At 38.3% G+C, this 17,293-nt stretch overlaps 1 protein-coding gene and 1 pseudogene across 1 annotated transcript; one reads left to right on the top strand and one right to left on the bottom strand.

Annotated features, from left to right (window-relative positions):
- Window positions 1-10,630: 10,630 nt before the first annotated feature.
- Window positions 10,631-13,074, top strand: LOC146473039 (uncharacterized). The gene has a single exon (XM_085118771.1). It carries the CDS (start codon window positions 11,516-11,518, stop codon window positions 12,440-12,442), a length of 927 nt encoding a protein of 308 aa, XP_084974897.1. The 5' UTR covers window positions 10,631-11,515; the 3' UTR covers window positions 12,443-13,074.
- Window positions 13,075-13,205: 131 nt separating this feature from the next.
- On the bottom strand, window positions 13,206-16,929 carry LOC146473038 (uncharacterized; annotated as a pseudogene).
- Window positions 16,930-17,293: the final 364 nt, after the last annotated feature.

Raw genomic sequence — 17,293 nt, 5'->3', positions numbered from 1 at the left:
ATGGCACTGAACTTTGTTTAAAGTATTGATCTCTTGAAAGAGTGTTGATTGTCCTATTGTTTCCTTGCATGAAATGTTTTTGTATATGATACGCCATTAAAATTGACATTAGACCACGCCCAGTGAGTATTTTTAGTGATCCTGTATTAAGCGGCCACCTGTATTAAGCGGCCAGTTACTCAAGTCCCGAGGGTGGCCGTTATATACAGGTTCGACTGTATTTAATTATTCGTTGGCCCTGCCTAACTATTGATAACTTTAATATCTCTCTTTCCTTTGGTTTTCTTTCTTTAATACACTAACTGTGGTTGCTATTAGTTGAAATTTATCTTCCTGGGCCCAGTTGCTCGAAGCATGGTTAGCGCTAACCCGGGTTAAACACCATGACAACCTATAGGTTTTAATACCTCTTAACCAATGGTTAGTGCTAACCATGCTTCGAGCAACTCAGCCCTGATGTGTAGTAATTTTAGGCACTATTCGTTTTTTAAACCCTAGGCATGCAAAGAGTTGGTCCGGTTACTGAACCAAAGTGGTTATTTGAAGGAAAAGTTGTCTCCGCTAGCCGGGTAACCTGAAACAACTTTGAATGTGTCATATAAACAGTTCGCAGTGTTTTGCAAGGAAATGGATCAAAAGTTGGCTCGGCCGACCCTCCAACCCTGGACAATTTTCTCCGTATAACCAGGCAAAGTAATTTGTTAGCGTGATAATTGGTCAGAGAACACTATCCCACATAAAATAAGAATACTTGAACAAATAAAATTTAACCCACGTAAAAAACATACACAAATATAAATTTCTACCGAAGCAAAATACATATTAAAGAGAATTGAAGAGTAGAGTTTTCATGTTGAAGTACACACATAACATGACTCCGTCCTCACACATGCTTAACAATAATTGTTATCAAAAATTTTGAATCAGTTCTCAATAGCTTAACGCAAAAAATTGCAAAATATTTTCATAGGAGCAACGATAACATTCAATGTTATATTTTACCGCATTTTCTGGAACGTTCGCTGTTCCTTTCAAAGTTACAACCACTTTCTTCTTTCATGTAGCATACCAAAGAAATCCAACGGCTTGAGAATGTCCTCATACAACAACGCCAATTCCTCGTCACTAAGTTTGTTGGCTGCCTCGGTCAATCTAGTGTCAGCTTGTAACTTGGCTCGATCAATCACTGGAAAAGGTGGCGTGCTCTGGATACGCATTCGAGCCTCTGCTATCCTCAGCGTGTGGCCACCGATCGGAGTACTGGCTCGGCGTTTCTGGTTATGGTATTGTGGTGGCCTTGGTTCAGTCATGGTAGAAGATCTTGTTTTTCGTTCTTCCTTCTTTCTTGTCGCTGGTTCAATTGCAGTGTTTATGGAGAATATTGGTGTTCTTTCCTCGATACAGCTTTTTGCTGCCTCGGGCGTTTGAGTGGTGAATTTTGCACTCTCCCATTTCCTTTCAATTTCTTCGAAAACCGATGACAAGTTGGGGAAATTTTCTATATCAATTTCGACGCTCATTTCTTGTACGTTCGCCTGGAACTTTAGCTTGGTTCCGTCAGTTCCTAAGTGCACCGCACTGAATAGTTAATATCTGTACTGCAATTAAGGAGGAGAGGGAAGCCAATTATCAACATCCAGCTTCTCTCTACAATGTATATGCTAATATTCTAAAAAAGAAGCGGTTCGGATAAAAACGTGATTAAACGAAACATACTGAAGAGACGCATGCTAGGATACCAAAAACGAGACGGAGATCTCTATGAACAGAGCTCTGTCCCAAGACTAGAAACAAAAGTCGACCGCATCTCTAGAGACCTGTCAGTACTTTATGCGTACGAATTAGATGGCAAAATCTAATTCGTAAGTAAGTAAGATCTTTTATTTAAACACGATGAGAATAAAAGCATTACATACTTGAGGGGTCTTGCGTAACTAACTATTACCTAATTAACCTACAAAAAGAAATGCATAAAATACATCGAACGGATAATCAGACTAAAGGTAAAAGTATGACGATGCAAAATGTACTTTTGTAAATCTGAATTCCCTAAATGTGGGATCAGATTGCACCTTTCTGTGAAATTGCCTAAACTACAGGAGTAGCGTTCGTCACTTGTTTGGGGGGGGGGGGGGGTGCGTACCCATTATCCTTTAAAAGGGAAAGTACTGCTTAGAGGATAAGTTAACTGTTTGTTGCAATATACACATAAAGCTTGCAAAAAACAAGAGGAACCCAAGGAGAACCCTTAAGCAAAATACTTGAAATGCTGCCTTCTGTGTTCCCAGAAAGTTTTGTGGACTTTTAAAGTAAGTTATTTCACTTTGATCTGATCGGATCCTTAAGCTGAATATTTTAAGTTTCGGAAAGTTTTACGGAATGGAATCTTATTGATAAGTTGATAAAAATGTATAAACTGACTATATAAGAAAGGAATGATAAATAAAGTGGGCGCTGGAACGTGAAAAAATAAATAAATAAATAAGAAAAACGTTTCGACATTACTGCCTTCTTCAGGGTACAATTAAACTAGCTCCTGAAGAAGAGAGTGATGTCGAAACGCCGTTTTTTTGTTGCGGTTTTTGTTTTTTTTGTTGTTTTTTTTTTGTTTTATTTATCAATTTTTTCTAATCTAATGAAATGTCATTCCCCAAATTTACAAGCCTTTGTTGGCTTTACAAAAATTCTAGCTGAATTTTTTTCCATTTTCAATGAAATATGACCGCCGCCAAGAAAACGAAAGGAATTAGTTTCCAGTCCTACCGAACTTCAGATTTCCACTGGAGTAAACTGTTGGGTGACCCTCAAGAAAGAAACTCTGAAATGGACTTTGGAAGTTCGCTTGGATATATCCACTCCTTCATTAGTGAGTGAGTAAGTCAGTCAGTAAGTCAGTCAGTCAGTCAGTAAGTCAGTCAGTCAGTCAGTCAGTCAGTCAATCAGTCAGTCAGTCAGCCAGTCAGTAAGTCAGTCAGTCAGTCAGTCAGTCAATCAGTAAGTAAATAAAACTTTATTTACACAGGGTAGCCCATTCAGCTCTAAGACTGGTCTCCATAGAGGTCCTGTATCTTAAAAAAAATTTACATCAAGAATTTTCATGAACTATTACATTTAAAATGCTTAAAATATATATATATTACTAGAATATTAGAACTACAATATAAAGCCTAAAAATACAAAGCAAAATCACATTCAAAGCCTAAAATAGTAATAAAATATCAAAGTTAAGATAAAAGGAAATGTCTTGCTCGGCGGTAGAACGTTTGAATGTTTTCACTCTTCACAATGTTTAAAGGGAGTTAATTAAAAATTTCTGCGCCAGTAAAAAGGAAGGTCCTTTTCCCAAAATTTTGGTTAACGTTTGGTAGGGATAGCCTCATATTTTGCCTTGTGGAATAATTGTGAATGTTCGAAAATCTATTACTATACCAAGGGATCTTCAGGGTGGAGTTGGAACGACGCCAAAATAGGGGCAAAAGGACGAAAAATGCGAAGGAAGAGGAAGGTCCTTTCTCTAAATTTTATTCTAGTACAAGTGGCTCCTCATAGAGCGTTGATGTCACGCACAGTTTAAATTAAAAGCTATAACATATAAGATATAACATATTTATAACATAGGAGATCCACTTAGAGTAGTTATATCATTTAAATCATTTGTAAGTATTCGGATGTAGAAGTACGTAAGTAGAATGCTTCGTATAAGTTCTTCTGGTCGGTGAGTGACGACATGTAATCAAGTCAGCCTTTTTTTGTTTAACTGTGCCTGTTTCATAGTTTCTTCTTTTCTACTTATTAATTTTTCCATCCTTCCAGGCGCAAATTAGTTCAAGTTATAACTTCCTGGGATATAAGCTGTGTGGTAAAATCAGCATTTTGAAAGCCTTATACTGTAAATATACTGCGCTTTGCCCTGAACCACTGACTTTTAAATATGCTTTATTAACTCGTACTCAATCAAAACTCAACTCTCGACTTGTTCTGTTTTTGGAAGTAAAATTTCTGACATGCATATATTTGAACCGCGCGTGAAAGAATGAATAAATGACAGGGCATATCGAAGTTGGTGGAGCACCGCTCCGATACTAGGGACTTTACGCAAACACGACAGCGACGGCAACGAAAACGTCGATAAAGAAAAGGCTTAATGAGCTAAACAATGCTGTGCACGTGCATTACAAATTTTCATACATTTCGTCGCCATCTTCGGCCAAACAATAACGTGAAATGCCCAAATTCAAGGTTTATGGAGAGCTTGAGAACATGACAGTAAATTTTCATTCTCTGTGCTAACTTGAAGACCGTTCCCACTAGTTCTGTTACTGGATAGTTCGGCCACATTGTAGAAGTTGGACGCATTGGAATAAGCGCAAAGTAGTGCAATTAACACGAACTCATATTTTCAAGTGACGTTTTCGTTGGCGCTGCCGTCGTGGCTGCGTTAAGTCCCCACTGCCCCGATATCGCAGCGGTCATGGGTTCAAATCTCGTTCAAGCCTGCGGACCGTGTTAACTGCGATATTTCCCACTCATTCCATTCTGTTTTGTGGTGTCAGCTGCACGCCGTAAACAATACATGTAATACGACAATTTTTAATTTTCATAAGTTTCAGCAAAATACAAAGTTTTGTACAGGAAAAGAAAAGGTTATAACTTTTTCTAGATTAGAGGTTTTGTATTTTGACGTTGAATGATAGTTCGTTTGGTTAGTTTAATGTTGCGTAACTTGTTGACTACCTAGACTTGGTGAATTGATTTTTCGCGAATTTGGCATACCTTCAATATAATGTCAGTTAAAATTTGACGTATTTTGAAAAATTTATATATAAATTGTATACTAACGAGTGTTCATTGAGTGCAGACTTACACCAAGCATTTTTTTCCGGCTGTTTAATTTCATTCATTGAAACGACTTTGATCCTGGAACGAAATTATAGTAAAAGCAAACCATAAAAATAAAAAAGAAAAAAAAAAGAAAGAAAAGAAAGCTCTCATGTGTTTACCGTTATTAACAATGAAACACAGTTAGGCTAGGTGACAAATGATGTAGAAAATTAATCTAAATTATTAATTTCCGCAGGATAATTTGAATTTCTACCATCGACAAAGACGGGGTAACTGTTTTGTTTCCCGTCACAGTTGTCCTGGAAACTATATGATGTGAAATCTTTGGGTTGTGTGTGGATAATAGCATTTAATCGTTTGTCTATTTGTCCTGCTAAGTTTCCTCGTGTATAATTTTACTTCAAATTAAAAATATGGCATGCATCTCTTATAATCTCTGTGGATCTCGTTTGTTTTATCAGGAAATGCAGCTTCAATTTGTCAGTTCCGCAAACTAAAGACCATGCAATCAAATTGAATACAGCGATAAACCTAACAAAAAAACTTTCTATTGCCCGACAATTCCTATAAATTTGATAACTCCGTCTCCAAAGGAAACTTATTTTAATTCATCTAGGCTTTATTTTATCTTGTGCGTGCTCTACTTAAATCACATTCGCTTAATTTATTTAATTGTGGTGACTTCGAAAACAAGTTCATTCACCTTTTATGTCGATATGAAAAATTTGATCTCGCACCTGGCCCGCCTTTACAATTATAATCGTTCAAATTGTCTGAAATTCCCGGGATTTTAACAACTAACGTTCTTGTTTTAAGCCTTGAACTGGACTTTGGCTTTTCAGAATTACAACTGATCCCTTCACAAACACAGCGATTACCATACGGAGCTCTGTGGGCGCATTTGCCTAAGTAAACAGGAGATTTCGTTCGTTTAAGATACTCGGCTTCTAACTTCGATGCCGTGTGCACAATATCGTCGACTTTCAACGTTTTTTGCCTCATCGAGTTGAAGTTCGCAGATTTCGTGTTTTCCCTTACAATATCCCTTAATCTTTGAACCTCATGTGAAAGTGGCGGTGAATAAGACTCTCTGTCCTCGAAACTTGAATCGTCAACCTTGATCTTTGGCTGTAAAACGCATAAACAATCTCTGGTGACTAAGTAAGTTTCCATTTCGTCAATTTCAAGTGGTATTTTGGTTTCACCAAGTCGACGAGTTTCTCTCCAACGAGGGATTGACTTTGGTAGTTTTCCTTTAAGCCTGTCGTCGATTTCTCTTTTAAGGTTGGGCAAATCACCAAGACTTTTGCTTAGCTGTTTCATTCTTTTCCTCTGAGAAGACAGTTGACTTGTTCCGACTTTAAGATTCAATAACTTCTTGCTTGTTTCACTTGACTTATGCATTTTACTTAGAGTGTGTAAACTGGTTCGACAGACAACTTATCCAGCCAAAGTCTGTTTGTAGCTCCACGCTTGTTACATGTATTGAGCAATTGTATTGCGCTCAATAATGTTTTAATAGATAGCAGCGGCGAATGATTTACTTCAGTCGTGCAAAATTCTACTGATATTGACTTCCTCTTCTTTATAGCCAACACATAATTGTCACCCTCCAATTAATCTAGTCTTTTCTATCCGCGCAGTAACATATTGTTTTCTCCCACACTAGGGTCCAGACAAATACATCCTTTGATCCACATACAATTTCATTCCAAATTGGAGGAGTTGATAAAATCATCTGCAGCGGTTAATTACGAAGTCAAAACTTCAAGGAAATTTACTTTGAGCAAACAAACGAAGCTCAAAACGTCAGATGGTCTTCAAAGGCGGCAAAACAACTTCAACGTCAACTTCAACGTCAGAATGCACTGGCTATGTAGATACCAAGAACATGTTAATAAATTGCTCCTAGAAGCTGTGTTTCCATTAAAAAGCATCCCTTAATATGGAAAATTGAAAGTACAAATGAAATAAAAATACCCGCAGTCATCTGCATAACAAAAGCAGACTCCCTTTCTTTATTGTCTAAAAGGATGCGAGGAGAATTTGTACTAAAAATAATTGAACTCATGTCGTGCTAATTACGTACATTAATTTCGCTTAAGTAAACATCTCATTCGCATTTAATCTTGTTAAGAGGATAAATGCTCACAAAATCCCGCGCTTAAATTGCAATCGGGCTAAAAAGGTTCTGGAAAGGCTTTAAATGGAAAATTAAAAGCTTGGCGTCAGTGTTTTGTCTGGATTAACGTTTTCTTGGTTTAAGAACGCTCAACGAAGAACAATACGAGGCAATTCAATCGCTAGCGCTTAATTCGGGTTAATTGGGATGCTGGCAATATTGACCTCCAACAGGTTTATGCTTCACTACTAAAGCGGTCCTTTAAGGAAAAGTGTCCGTTAGCAACCAGTATTATACTGTAATTTTTAATTTTCATGATGGAGAGCAAGAAAAAGCAAAACGCAAGATAAACGTACACTTTGCATTACAAAGACATACCTTCATCGTTTATAGAGGCGTTGATCATAGCAACAGTAACTAAGTTCTAATTGCGCATGCCGCAACAACGACAAGTACTATAAGCTGACAGTATGTTAAAATACTTGTATTCCACTGAATGAACTAAAAGAATGCATTTAAAACATGTTTATTTGACAGAAAGCTATATAAAAAACTATTTTCCGTGTCACATGTTTCAAGTACCTGACACCGGATAAATAAGAAATTAGAAGTATAAAGTATATATTTATAGATAATTAAAATTAATTATACAGCAATTTCTCTCGAAAAGGAAGCATTGAGTATGACCCGAAAAGAAATAATGAAACGTCACTACCAATCGTATGCTCTCTAGAGATCATGTCTGACTCAGGATGTGGTCTAACTTTGTTTATTCTACGAGAACTCGAAAAGTCTCTGTTGATTGTGTTACATGGCAACCATGACAACTGAATCGCCGGTAACCTGTCACGCATTCTCGCATTTACAAGAGATGGGACGCATAAGGATAAGTGAACTAGGTGTTTGATCACCACTATGGAGATCATGAAGGCACTGAAAATTAAAACATAGATTTTATAACTACGGTGCGATGTACAACAAACGAGAAAAGTTCGCAAACACTTTGACATGCGCATGAACCGTAAGAGCAACAAGGTTTTCCTCGTTTCCCTCTAAAAGTCACGTGACTCCGATCTTGCCACCCACTTGCCACTTAACTGAATTACGGCAGAGTTTTTCGCTAGTTTTAAAACTATAAAACCCCGTTCAAACGTCAAATTTTCGTTCATTAAAGAGTTATCTCGATGAGTGAGAGGTTTGTTTGATTCAGTTGCGAGATTACAAGAATTACCAACCACATTAGTGCATGCATCCATACTATCCTCCGTGCAGTCGCCATCTTGCTTTCCTGCGATTATCCCATGATAGATAGGTAAAAAGTAACCGTCAATACGTACATACGACGAACTCCGTGCTGTAAACCGCTGGCTGCGCCGACGTTTGCGGTTTGCGGTTTAAGAGGAAACCCTCAATCTTAAGGTCCTTAAAGCCAGGCAAACAACGCCTGCATGCCCGTTTGGGTTCATATTTCTTGACTAGTGTCCAAGCACGGCAGTTTAATGTCAATCTTTTTTGCTTGAACAACAAAATCCTTTTTATATTCCTGACCAAGTTCTGCGACACACAGTGGGCATTTAGCCGCTGGCCTGTTGGTCTCCATATTCTCTTTGGCAGTGACAGTCTTGTTGGTTTTGTGCAATACATACTGGTTAAGCCTGCTCTTTCCTTCTTTTCCGCCTTGACATGTTTGTAGACTAGCTCTTAAATCAGCCATGGAGACGTTCTTTTTCAAAGACACTTGTGACGTCGCTGCTTCTAAATGGTCAATAGGAGTGTTGTTGTGTTTCCTAGTTTCCTCATTACTGGAAAGAAACTTGGTGCTTAAAGACCTTTCAAACAGAATCGCCTGCTGGATATTCATACCTGGAACGACGCAGTGCGCTCTCGGGTTTTGTTCAAGTTTGTTCAGTGAGTTTTTCAGCTTGTACAGTTGAGGGGGTGCTGATCTGCAATGAAAGGCAGGAGAAGAGTAGCCCCATCTCTGACTACTCTCGTCGTGTCTCCGTTCGTCCCTTCGATTGATCTTTGCTGCGTCAACACGCCTTCTTTTGGAAGAATTTTCCTTACTGTTAGGAAACACAACAGGTTTATATCCCCAGCTTGACACCTGAGGAGGAGAGCTCCCGTCTACTCCGAACACAGCAGGAATGAGAGCGAATCGAACTCTTCTTTTCTCGCTATGCTGCTTTGATAGTTGAGTGCAAAATGACATCACGTCAATGGCAGGGAGGAAATCGTCAAACGAGTCATTGCTGCCCTGCGATCTGCATCTAAATTCCTGAACGTCAAAACAGGGTGACGTTTGCTGCATCTGACTTTGGGAAATATCAACTGAGGAAGACATAGATGAAGTCAGGTTGTAAATAACGCGGTGTGATCGTTCAACGATGTAGTTGTTAAGAAGTGTAGAGAAGAAAACTGTAGATGTATTCCAAACTCTGATATTTTATTTTAGTCTTGTTTCGGCGTAAATCAATATTTCGGTTGTGTTATTTAAGTTTTTTAGCTATACGCCCGTTCTTGTTACATGTCCATGAACTCTCTACCATACACCTTTTCTGTATTTGACGGCTGGAAACTGCAAAAAGGTATTTAGCCTTGAATATGAAGCAATTCTTTCTACGCAGCAGTTGTCAGAAACAATGTCTGATACTGGCAAAGCGTTGTCGTAGAGACACGTCACTCCAAAGCCGTGCACTGAATTCTCTCGCTGATTCCAGGCCACTTGTACTGTATCCTGTGATGTGTTAGTCGTTAACCCAGTACACTTGGTATATGGAATGGCAGTAATTCAAAAAGCACTTGTTTGCTGTTTAACTGTCCAAAAGCATCTAAGCTGTCTCTAAGAGTATTTTGGATTTGTAGACTTAGTAATCCTATGTTCTGTGTGAGAGCTTTTTAATCAGACATTTATAATGTAGCTGTTGTTCTAAATTTAATGAAAATCTAACCGTCAAATATAACAGCTAACACATGATTGGATAATTGTGCTATCAAAAGCCTGCTGCGCAAGCCAGACAATGGAAATTAAGTAAATTAAGGATTTAAGGGGGCTATATAGACTGGTTTATTCATAATGAAAATGAATTTTTATGTTATTGTTTGTTTGTTTATGAAACACGATCTTGTGTACAGATGACTCACGAAAAAATAACTTCGAAATGTTGATTCCATAACAATTGTATATTGACTTTTCCGGTCATATTTATGATTTCCCAAAGCAATTACGGACGCGTTTGTTTGGATTGCCAACTGAATGCAGTGGTGTCAGTTGAGGTCCTTGAAAGCAAAACCAAAGTATAATGACTTTGGTCTGAACACAATAGCCGATCAGAAGGGAATCCATGTCGCTGACGCCAGGTGCCGCAGGGAAAATGTCGCATGCTTTCAAGACTTAAGTACCGACTTCTAATTGGTTGAGAAAATGAAGTTACCTTTTATGACCTATAACGAAGCAAACGAAAATTTAAAGCCGCTTTCAAATGAGTGCAATAAAAGCAAAGTAATTAAAGTATCATAGCCAATCGCTCAAAAGAAAATACTACTAGAATAAGCTGTTGGAGAAGCTTGTATCGCAACGACAAAAAGTAGTGCCTGGTGCCGTGACTGACAAGTTGCTGGAGGGGCCTGTTTCACCATACAGCACTTAAAAATTTGTTGCGACAGTTTCACGTTTTCTAACCATGGCAGTAACGATGCAACAAATATTCCAAGCGTTTCATCGGCCTAAAAGGATTTATACACTTGTTGCATTCCCGCAGCGCACCTTTTTTCAGCCGTTGCGAGACATATCGCCTTAACCAATCACACCATTCATCCTTAAACAACAATAATCCGATCAGATTAGCATATAATTGGCACCAAACGCGTGAAAGCAAGTGCGTGCAAGTCACGATTGGTTTTGGTCAAACTTCTAATTTGGTTGTAAAAGAGGAGCACTTTTTTTCAGCCAGTCACAGGTTCAAATGAAGCAAACCGAAGCAAACTCGAAATACTGCAGTTCGACACTAACGATTTCATTTTCGTTTGGAACTTGTATCTGCCGCAGTTATTTATCTATTCTTTGAATTAAAGTTGCGCCAACCATCATGAAACTTCTTTAATTAAGTTATTTCTCAGCGCTATCGAATCTTTACTAATTAAAAGTTACTTCTTTGGCCATCAAACAATAAATTCAACAAAGACTGATTACTTTTATTCGCCCAAATGAAAACACATACATTTGTAAATCAAACTGTAAACGGAACAAAGAGTACTAAGACAAACATTTCTTTTCCAATAATTCTTGGGCTAATAACAATGACCGCTAACTGTATGATTTAAGATCTGACACCCTGGATATTGATCAACCACAGTTCAGTGAACGAATCACATTAACGGTCAGAGAAAAGAATTTCTTTTGTCAAACAAATGTTTGTTTATTTGACAACGCGCTAAGTGATCTCTAAATTCTTTAGCGTAAGGCATCCTCCACAAAAGCAATCATTGCTTAATGTAGTTTATAACATTAACACAGTGGAAACGTTATTCAGAGGTTACAATTGAGGTTTAATGGCTGCGATGTTTACTGGAGGTAAAACACCAAAACAGCAATCAACTGAGCAAGCATTAAGGAGGCTTAAATATTTGCACACTTCGCTGATGCCACACGAAGGCAAAACGATACAAAGTGGACAAAAGCTCGACCCGCTTTTATGCAAGAAAGGCCTGCGGCGGCCAGAGTACGAAGAACGGGTTACTGTCCCTCGAAGGACTCCAGAGAAACGGCAGTGCTTTTTTTCGTTGCAACCCAAGACTGTGCGAAAACATAAAACCGACAAGAGAAATAGTCGAGTCGCGAAATATAAACAAAAGAAGAAGAATGTTTGTACAGGACGCGCTCCGTTACAAACAACGATGTATGGCACACCAATTTCTCCGAGAGTGGAAAAGGAACAGTTTGAACTGAAAAGCAGTAATACAGTGACTTCAGGAAGTCCTGTAGGACGAGCGCGTAGCTCTAAGTCAGCTCCGGGGACGTTATGCACCGTTGATCCTTATAAATGCGCCGAGTGTTTTGCAAATGACTTTGAACACGCACACAAGAAACAAGCGACAAAAAAATATTGTACAAATATCAGGATAAATCGAATTACTTTTTCCGCCCGGCCAACTGGCTCTAACTCCAAATCAATGCGGAAAACAACTAGAATTGAAGTTCCTAAAAATTGCTTCTTTAATGGATGGGGGGTGCGGTCTTTGAAAGAACCAACTACAAGAGGAAACCTTATCAATAACGATTCAAAGAACCATTCGATGGACGCCATTGATGTTACTGCTGGTCTAAGAACGCTTAAACTAGAAACCAGGAATGACAGAATGCGACAAGGTTACACAGAAGAAATAATCCCCCAACCTCCACCTACACCGGTCAGGCAAATTGACATCAAACTACCCCAGGGGGTTGTGGTAAAGTATCATTTGTCAGAGGACGAGTGACTGCCCTAGTCTTTCCCATTACTGTTGTAGGATTATCATTAATTTTTATGGCAGCAAATTGGGATATTATAATTATCTCCTTTAAGAAAAAATGTTATGTTCAACATTTCACGAGGCGCAAGGGAAAAAGAAAAAAATGGAGTCCCCAACGGGAATCAAAGCATGCCCGAACGGTATTAATTTGTGACATCCTGGTCAAAATTGGTTCAATTTCCTTAGAAAATATCGCCCTCTGACTGGCATATATGAAATAAGATACCTCCTATTATATGTAACATATAACTATTTAACCCAAAGTCTTGCGTTGCAGTCTGACATAAAAATCAGTTCATGCAACGTCTAACATGAAAACTGCAAATTACAGCAGGACGGCGTTCCTATACTCTGTTGTTGAAAAGTTTTAAAACCAATTTCTATCAAAGCCTTAACCTCCTCATTGAATCTGTGTCCTTCATAAGTTAGGGTTTGGCTGATTAAAACTTTCAGTAATTTCATAACGCATATAATTACCTTACGAACACTGAGTAGCCCTTCGTATCAAGTCTATCAATGGGGAATATATTGTTTGCTGATGCCTGTATTTAATACTGTCACAGGAGAAGCCGTAAGCAAACTTAAAACCGTTAAAGCAATTAATGTGCGTTGTCGTTTGCTTTGCTGAACGTACCGAGAGCAGCCATGCGATAGCCCACGACCGATTTATCAAAATTTTAACATGACAAGGGGTTCCTGGACAAAATTGCAAATTTGTCCAAGTTTCATTGTCTCACACTTGAATACAAAGAGAACAAAACCAAATATAGAGAGCCACAGAATTCTGACCAGAGCGTCTCGCGAGTTGGAACGAACGTCGCCTATTAACAAAGGTAAAAAAACCGGAAACATGCTCTACCCAATCACAAAGGGCAGTTCAAAAAGCAAACATGCATTAATTTTAAGCCTGCGAGCAAGCTCTCTTGGGGGTGGGGGTAATTTATTTTAACCCTTTTTTTATCTTCTGATCCTTGCTTCTAGTCCTGATTGGTTTATTTCGTTATTTGCGATTATCGTGATTGGCTAAACGGGATCTCTTTGGTTCAACTGTGATCGGAAGACCCTCCTAGCCCTCGCCACACAGATAACAGCATTTATGTGTACTTTGAGGAAGGGGAAGTACCACGCGAATTTGATGGCGTTTCAAAGCCCAAAAATGTTTGTTTGTCAACAGAAAAAAATGATGGTTAAGTTTTGTTAAAAATTATCACTCCAGTGCAATAAAACTGTCGATTAGCACCTCTGGCCAGAGACAGATTAACTCGGAATGGATTGAAACTTGAAAAAATTAGGTAACGTTTTTCAAGTTCTCGCAGTTTTGTTTTCAAAATGCGCTAGAACAGATCCCGAGTTGTTCCTTTCAACAATTGGGTTGATTTCTTTCTTCTCGTTGTTCTAGAATTTTTTTGTAGCTAAGTGAAGGTCTTATTTCACCATTTTTAACAAAAGAGGTCGAAACCCGATAACACTTCCCCTTTAATTTAAGACGAGAATCGATTGCAGTTCATATGAGACTGATGATCAATGATGTCTTGTTTTATCCCTCAAGAGAACTCGTAGAAATTTTATTTATATACATGTACCTCTCCTTCCTCTCATTTTTTTTTTTCATGGCTTCATTCAGTTTGCTACAGGACACTATTTTAGATTTTGTTTTGATCATCTTATACTTCGTTTGTTTCATAAAGGAACAATTGTGTTCCTTCAAAAACTTATGTTCCTGCCGAGTTGAAAAGAAGAAAGAAAAGGAATGACGTTTCTTTTGTTTTTTGATCGATCTAAAGCAGACTGAGAAACAAAAATTTACTCAGTCAATCGATATTAAACATTTATCAGTTAATAAAACTAATAAAACAATAAACCGTTTATTTATGTTCAATGCTTGGCAAAGAAACAAACAGAGAACAAGAAAATGTTCATTTAGAAAAGATTTTGCGAGGTAAATTGAACGAAATACAACTATACTCTTTTTTACAGTTAGAAAACAAATGCCATATTTTTGTTAATGCAAATATTTGCGACAACAGTTATTCATAATTAATGTCCATTGATATCTTCTCTGGACCTTGCACTTTGAGCGGTTGAGATGGGAGAATAAAGATGAATTTCATGTAAAAATTCACTAAAATGGACATTTCTCTTATACTTTGGCCGCGACGCTTCCATTATTCTGCCCTCGGAGTGAACCCCAGCTTTAAGTTTTTGTAGTTCTTTGGGTTTGTCCTCCACCGCTGAAAAACATCCGCTTTCAATTTCATTCCATTTTGCTAAACGATAAGGTGGAATTTCAATATTTACAAATGGAACAAGCCAAAGACAGCCTTCGTCAGCGCTTACTGTCTCTGAAGATAGGTCTATTTCTCGCGGTCGCGTGATATGCGGTAATGCCGGTACGTTCAACAAAGAAGAGTTTCCTATACTACCAAAATCATGAAGCATAAAATGGTCTCTAGGCAACTGTCGAATAGTTAAACATGTCTCCGCAGACAACGTGTTCGACCGAGTGCTAGAATTATGTCGGCTTCGCTTCTCCTTTCTGCGCGGTTTTACGGTTTTAACTTTTGTCTCCTTGATTTTCGGTAACGGAGGCATTTTCGGAAGCGTTGTGTAAAATATTTCTTTATTTTCTGGCGGTATGCTGTCCAATTTTGGCAATCGTAGTTGTGCGCGATCATGATTGCCATCCCACTTTTGAGCTACAGAGCGATCACTGAACTTCCCGTTAGCTTCATCTTCCAGAAGTAGCTGCTTCAAATAATCCTTGTCGTTGAGGTAAAGCGGTTTCGTGAAGTCCCCACAGTGTAATCTGGGTGATAGTTTCTTAAGATTTCCATGCGTTTCTGTGGAAGCTTTGTCCAACGCAGTAATTGTTGTCGGTAGAGCGCGAGCTTGTCTTTTCGCGTCTGGTGTTTCCACAACCGATAATCCTTTTCTAAACAGCCGTACAGCCTTCTCTTCGTAGCGTCTATGTAGCAGTAACAGTTCTTGTACTTCCTTGTAGTTTCTTTTATCTTTTTCTGATGTAGGAGAACCGGTCAAAGCCAGAGGCATGATTGTGAAATGGCTGTTTACGATCTTGAGTTCTGCTTCACGGTAACCTTTTATGACCAGCTGAAAATGTACTCTAATCCCATAAAATCAAGCAAATTTTGGTCTCATCAAAGTGATAAATCCAATAAGCAAACTATAACTCCAATATTCCTTGGTAAACAGATGGCGCTGGAAATATCTCCTCGACGAAATAAACTTGTCTGTTCGCCTCAGGTATTATTAAACTCCACCTGACAGGCTTGGGTTGAATGAATATTTTATGAAAAATTCAAAAGCTCTTATGACAAATGACCCAAAACATATCACGTTTCATAACTGGTTCCAAAATAATCTATTAGAGACTATTTTTACGGAAAATAAAATACCCAACAAAAACAATAAAATTCTCCATCTGGTTTGCCGGTACATTTTATTAAATCATTTCTCTATGATCTTTCCAATGAGGAATAAGCGAGTGGAATTCATATCAATCCTTACTGACTTGAGCGTGACATCAATACTCAAATTATTTGCATTATTCGAATCTTTTGTGTCATTGGTTTTCCTAAACGGATAACATTTATTAGCATTTTTATGGTAAACGAGGAGGAATAAAACCAGAAACGATGAAAATAAATCAAACAAGAAAAAAAGAAAGTGCTATCCAGTTCAATGAAGCATTTTTTCATGCGCGTGGAATGGGAGTTAAGTTATTACGGAATAAGAATAAAAACAATGACTACAATAATCTCTTTTAATGCACTACCATTTAGCACGTATTTGTCCCGTATGTAATTTACCCATCGGGGACGCTTGAATGATTGTTTTTCGGCTTGACTGCTTCATACTTTCTTTAATCCATTATTTTCGACCTAGTTATTTTAACACAATTGATATTGCAGCCTAGTTAAAACGGGCACTATCAAACTGAAACACATCCATTACCAACTACATACCAACAAATTCTGTGGGAAACGGTTCCTTGAGTGTCAATTCTCGGAGAGTGGAGGAGAGGGTAGGGAATCCTGGAACTCTGAAATCCTTACACTATACCAGCCTATAACAGAGCATGCTGAGAATTGCCAAGGGCCTCAATTCCAACCATTCTCACTTGCAGGTTGAAAGGAGAGGACAACTGAGTCGCACACTGCTTTGTACTGGAATAGGACTAAAGATGACCGGAAGCGATTGGAGCCGCTCTTCCGAGATGGCCGAGATGGATTCCCTGCCGTTCTTCGATGGACACCACTCTGTGAGAGGAGGTCCAATGTTATCATATCAAGTTTTTGCCATGAATTTCACCACATTGCTACATTGAACTGAGAAGTCAGTCAAAGTTAGCGCAGTTGATTAACTAAACGTGATTTCAGTTTGAGTTTAATCTCCTTTAAAAGAGCCAAAATTTCCAAAATATCGATTTGATCGGCAATTCAAGTGCAATGTTTCGAAAGTTTGAAACTTTCGCCTTTTTCCTAAAGTTATTGCACTCAGTGTCATTTAAAGTTGGCAACAGTGCATGCAGCTTATGGCGTCCATCGTTGCCGGACGTAATAACTCGAAAGTGTGTTTCATCAGATATCTAGACACTTCGAGGTGTTTGAATATCTGATGGAACACACTTTCGAGTGTTTGATATGGCTTTTTAAATGATCAATAATTCTTGGAGAAATTCGATGCTAAAGTTGGCAAAATTTTATGGTAATTAGGAACACATATCCAAACCACGGTCACGGTAGTGATTTTCTTTGTTTTCATGCACTTAATGAATTATCAATGAGCTTGAGAAAA

Source organism: Pavona decussata, unplaced genomic scaffold (genome assembly GCF_977016875.1).
Source record: "Pavona decussata unplaced genomic scaffold, jaPavDecu1.1 SCAFFOLD_95, whole genome shotgun sequence".
Classification (NCBI taxonomy): domain Eukaryota; kingdom Metazoa; phylum Cnidaria; class Anthozoa; order Scleractinia; family Agariciidae; genus Pavona; species Pavona decussata.
The sequence above is the reverse complement of the archived record's forward strand: the minus strand, read 5'-3'. Positions and strand labels throughout refer to the sequence as shown.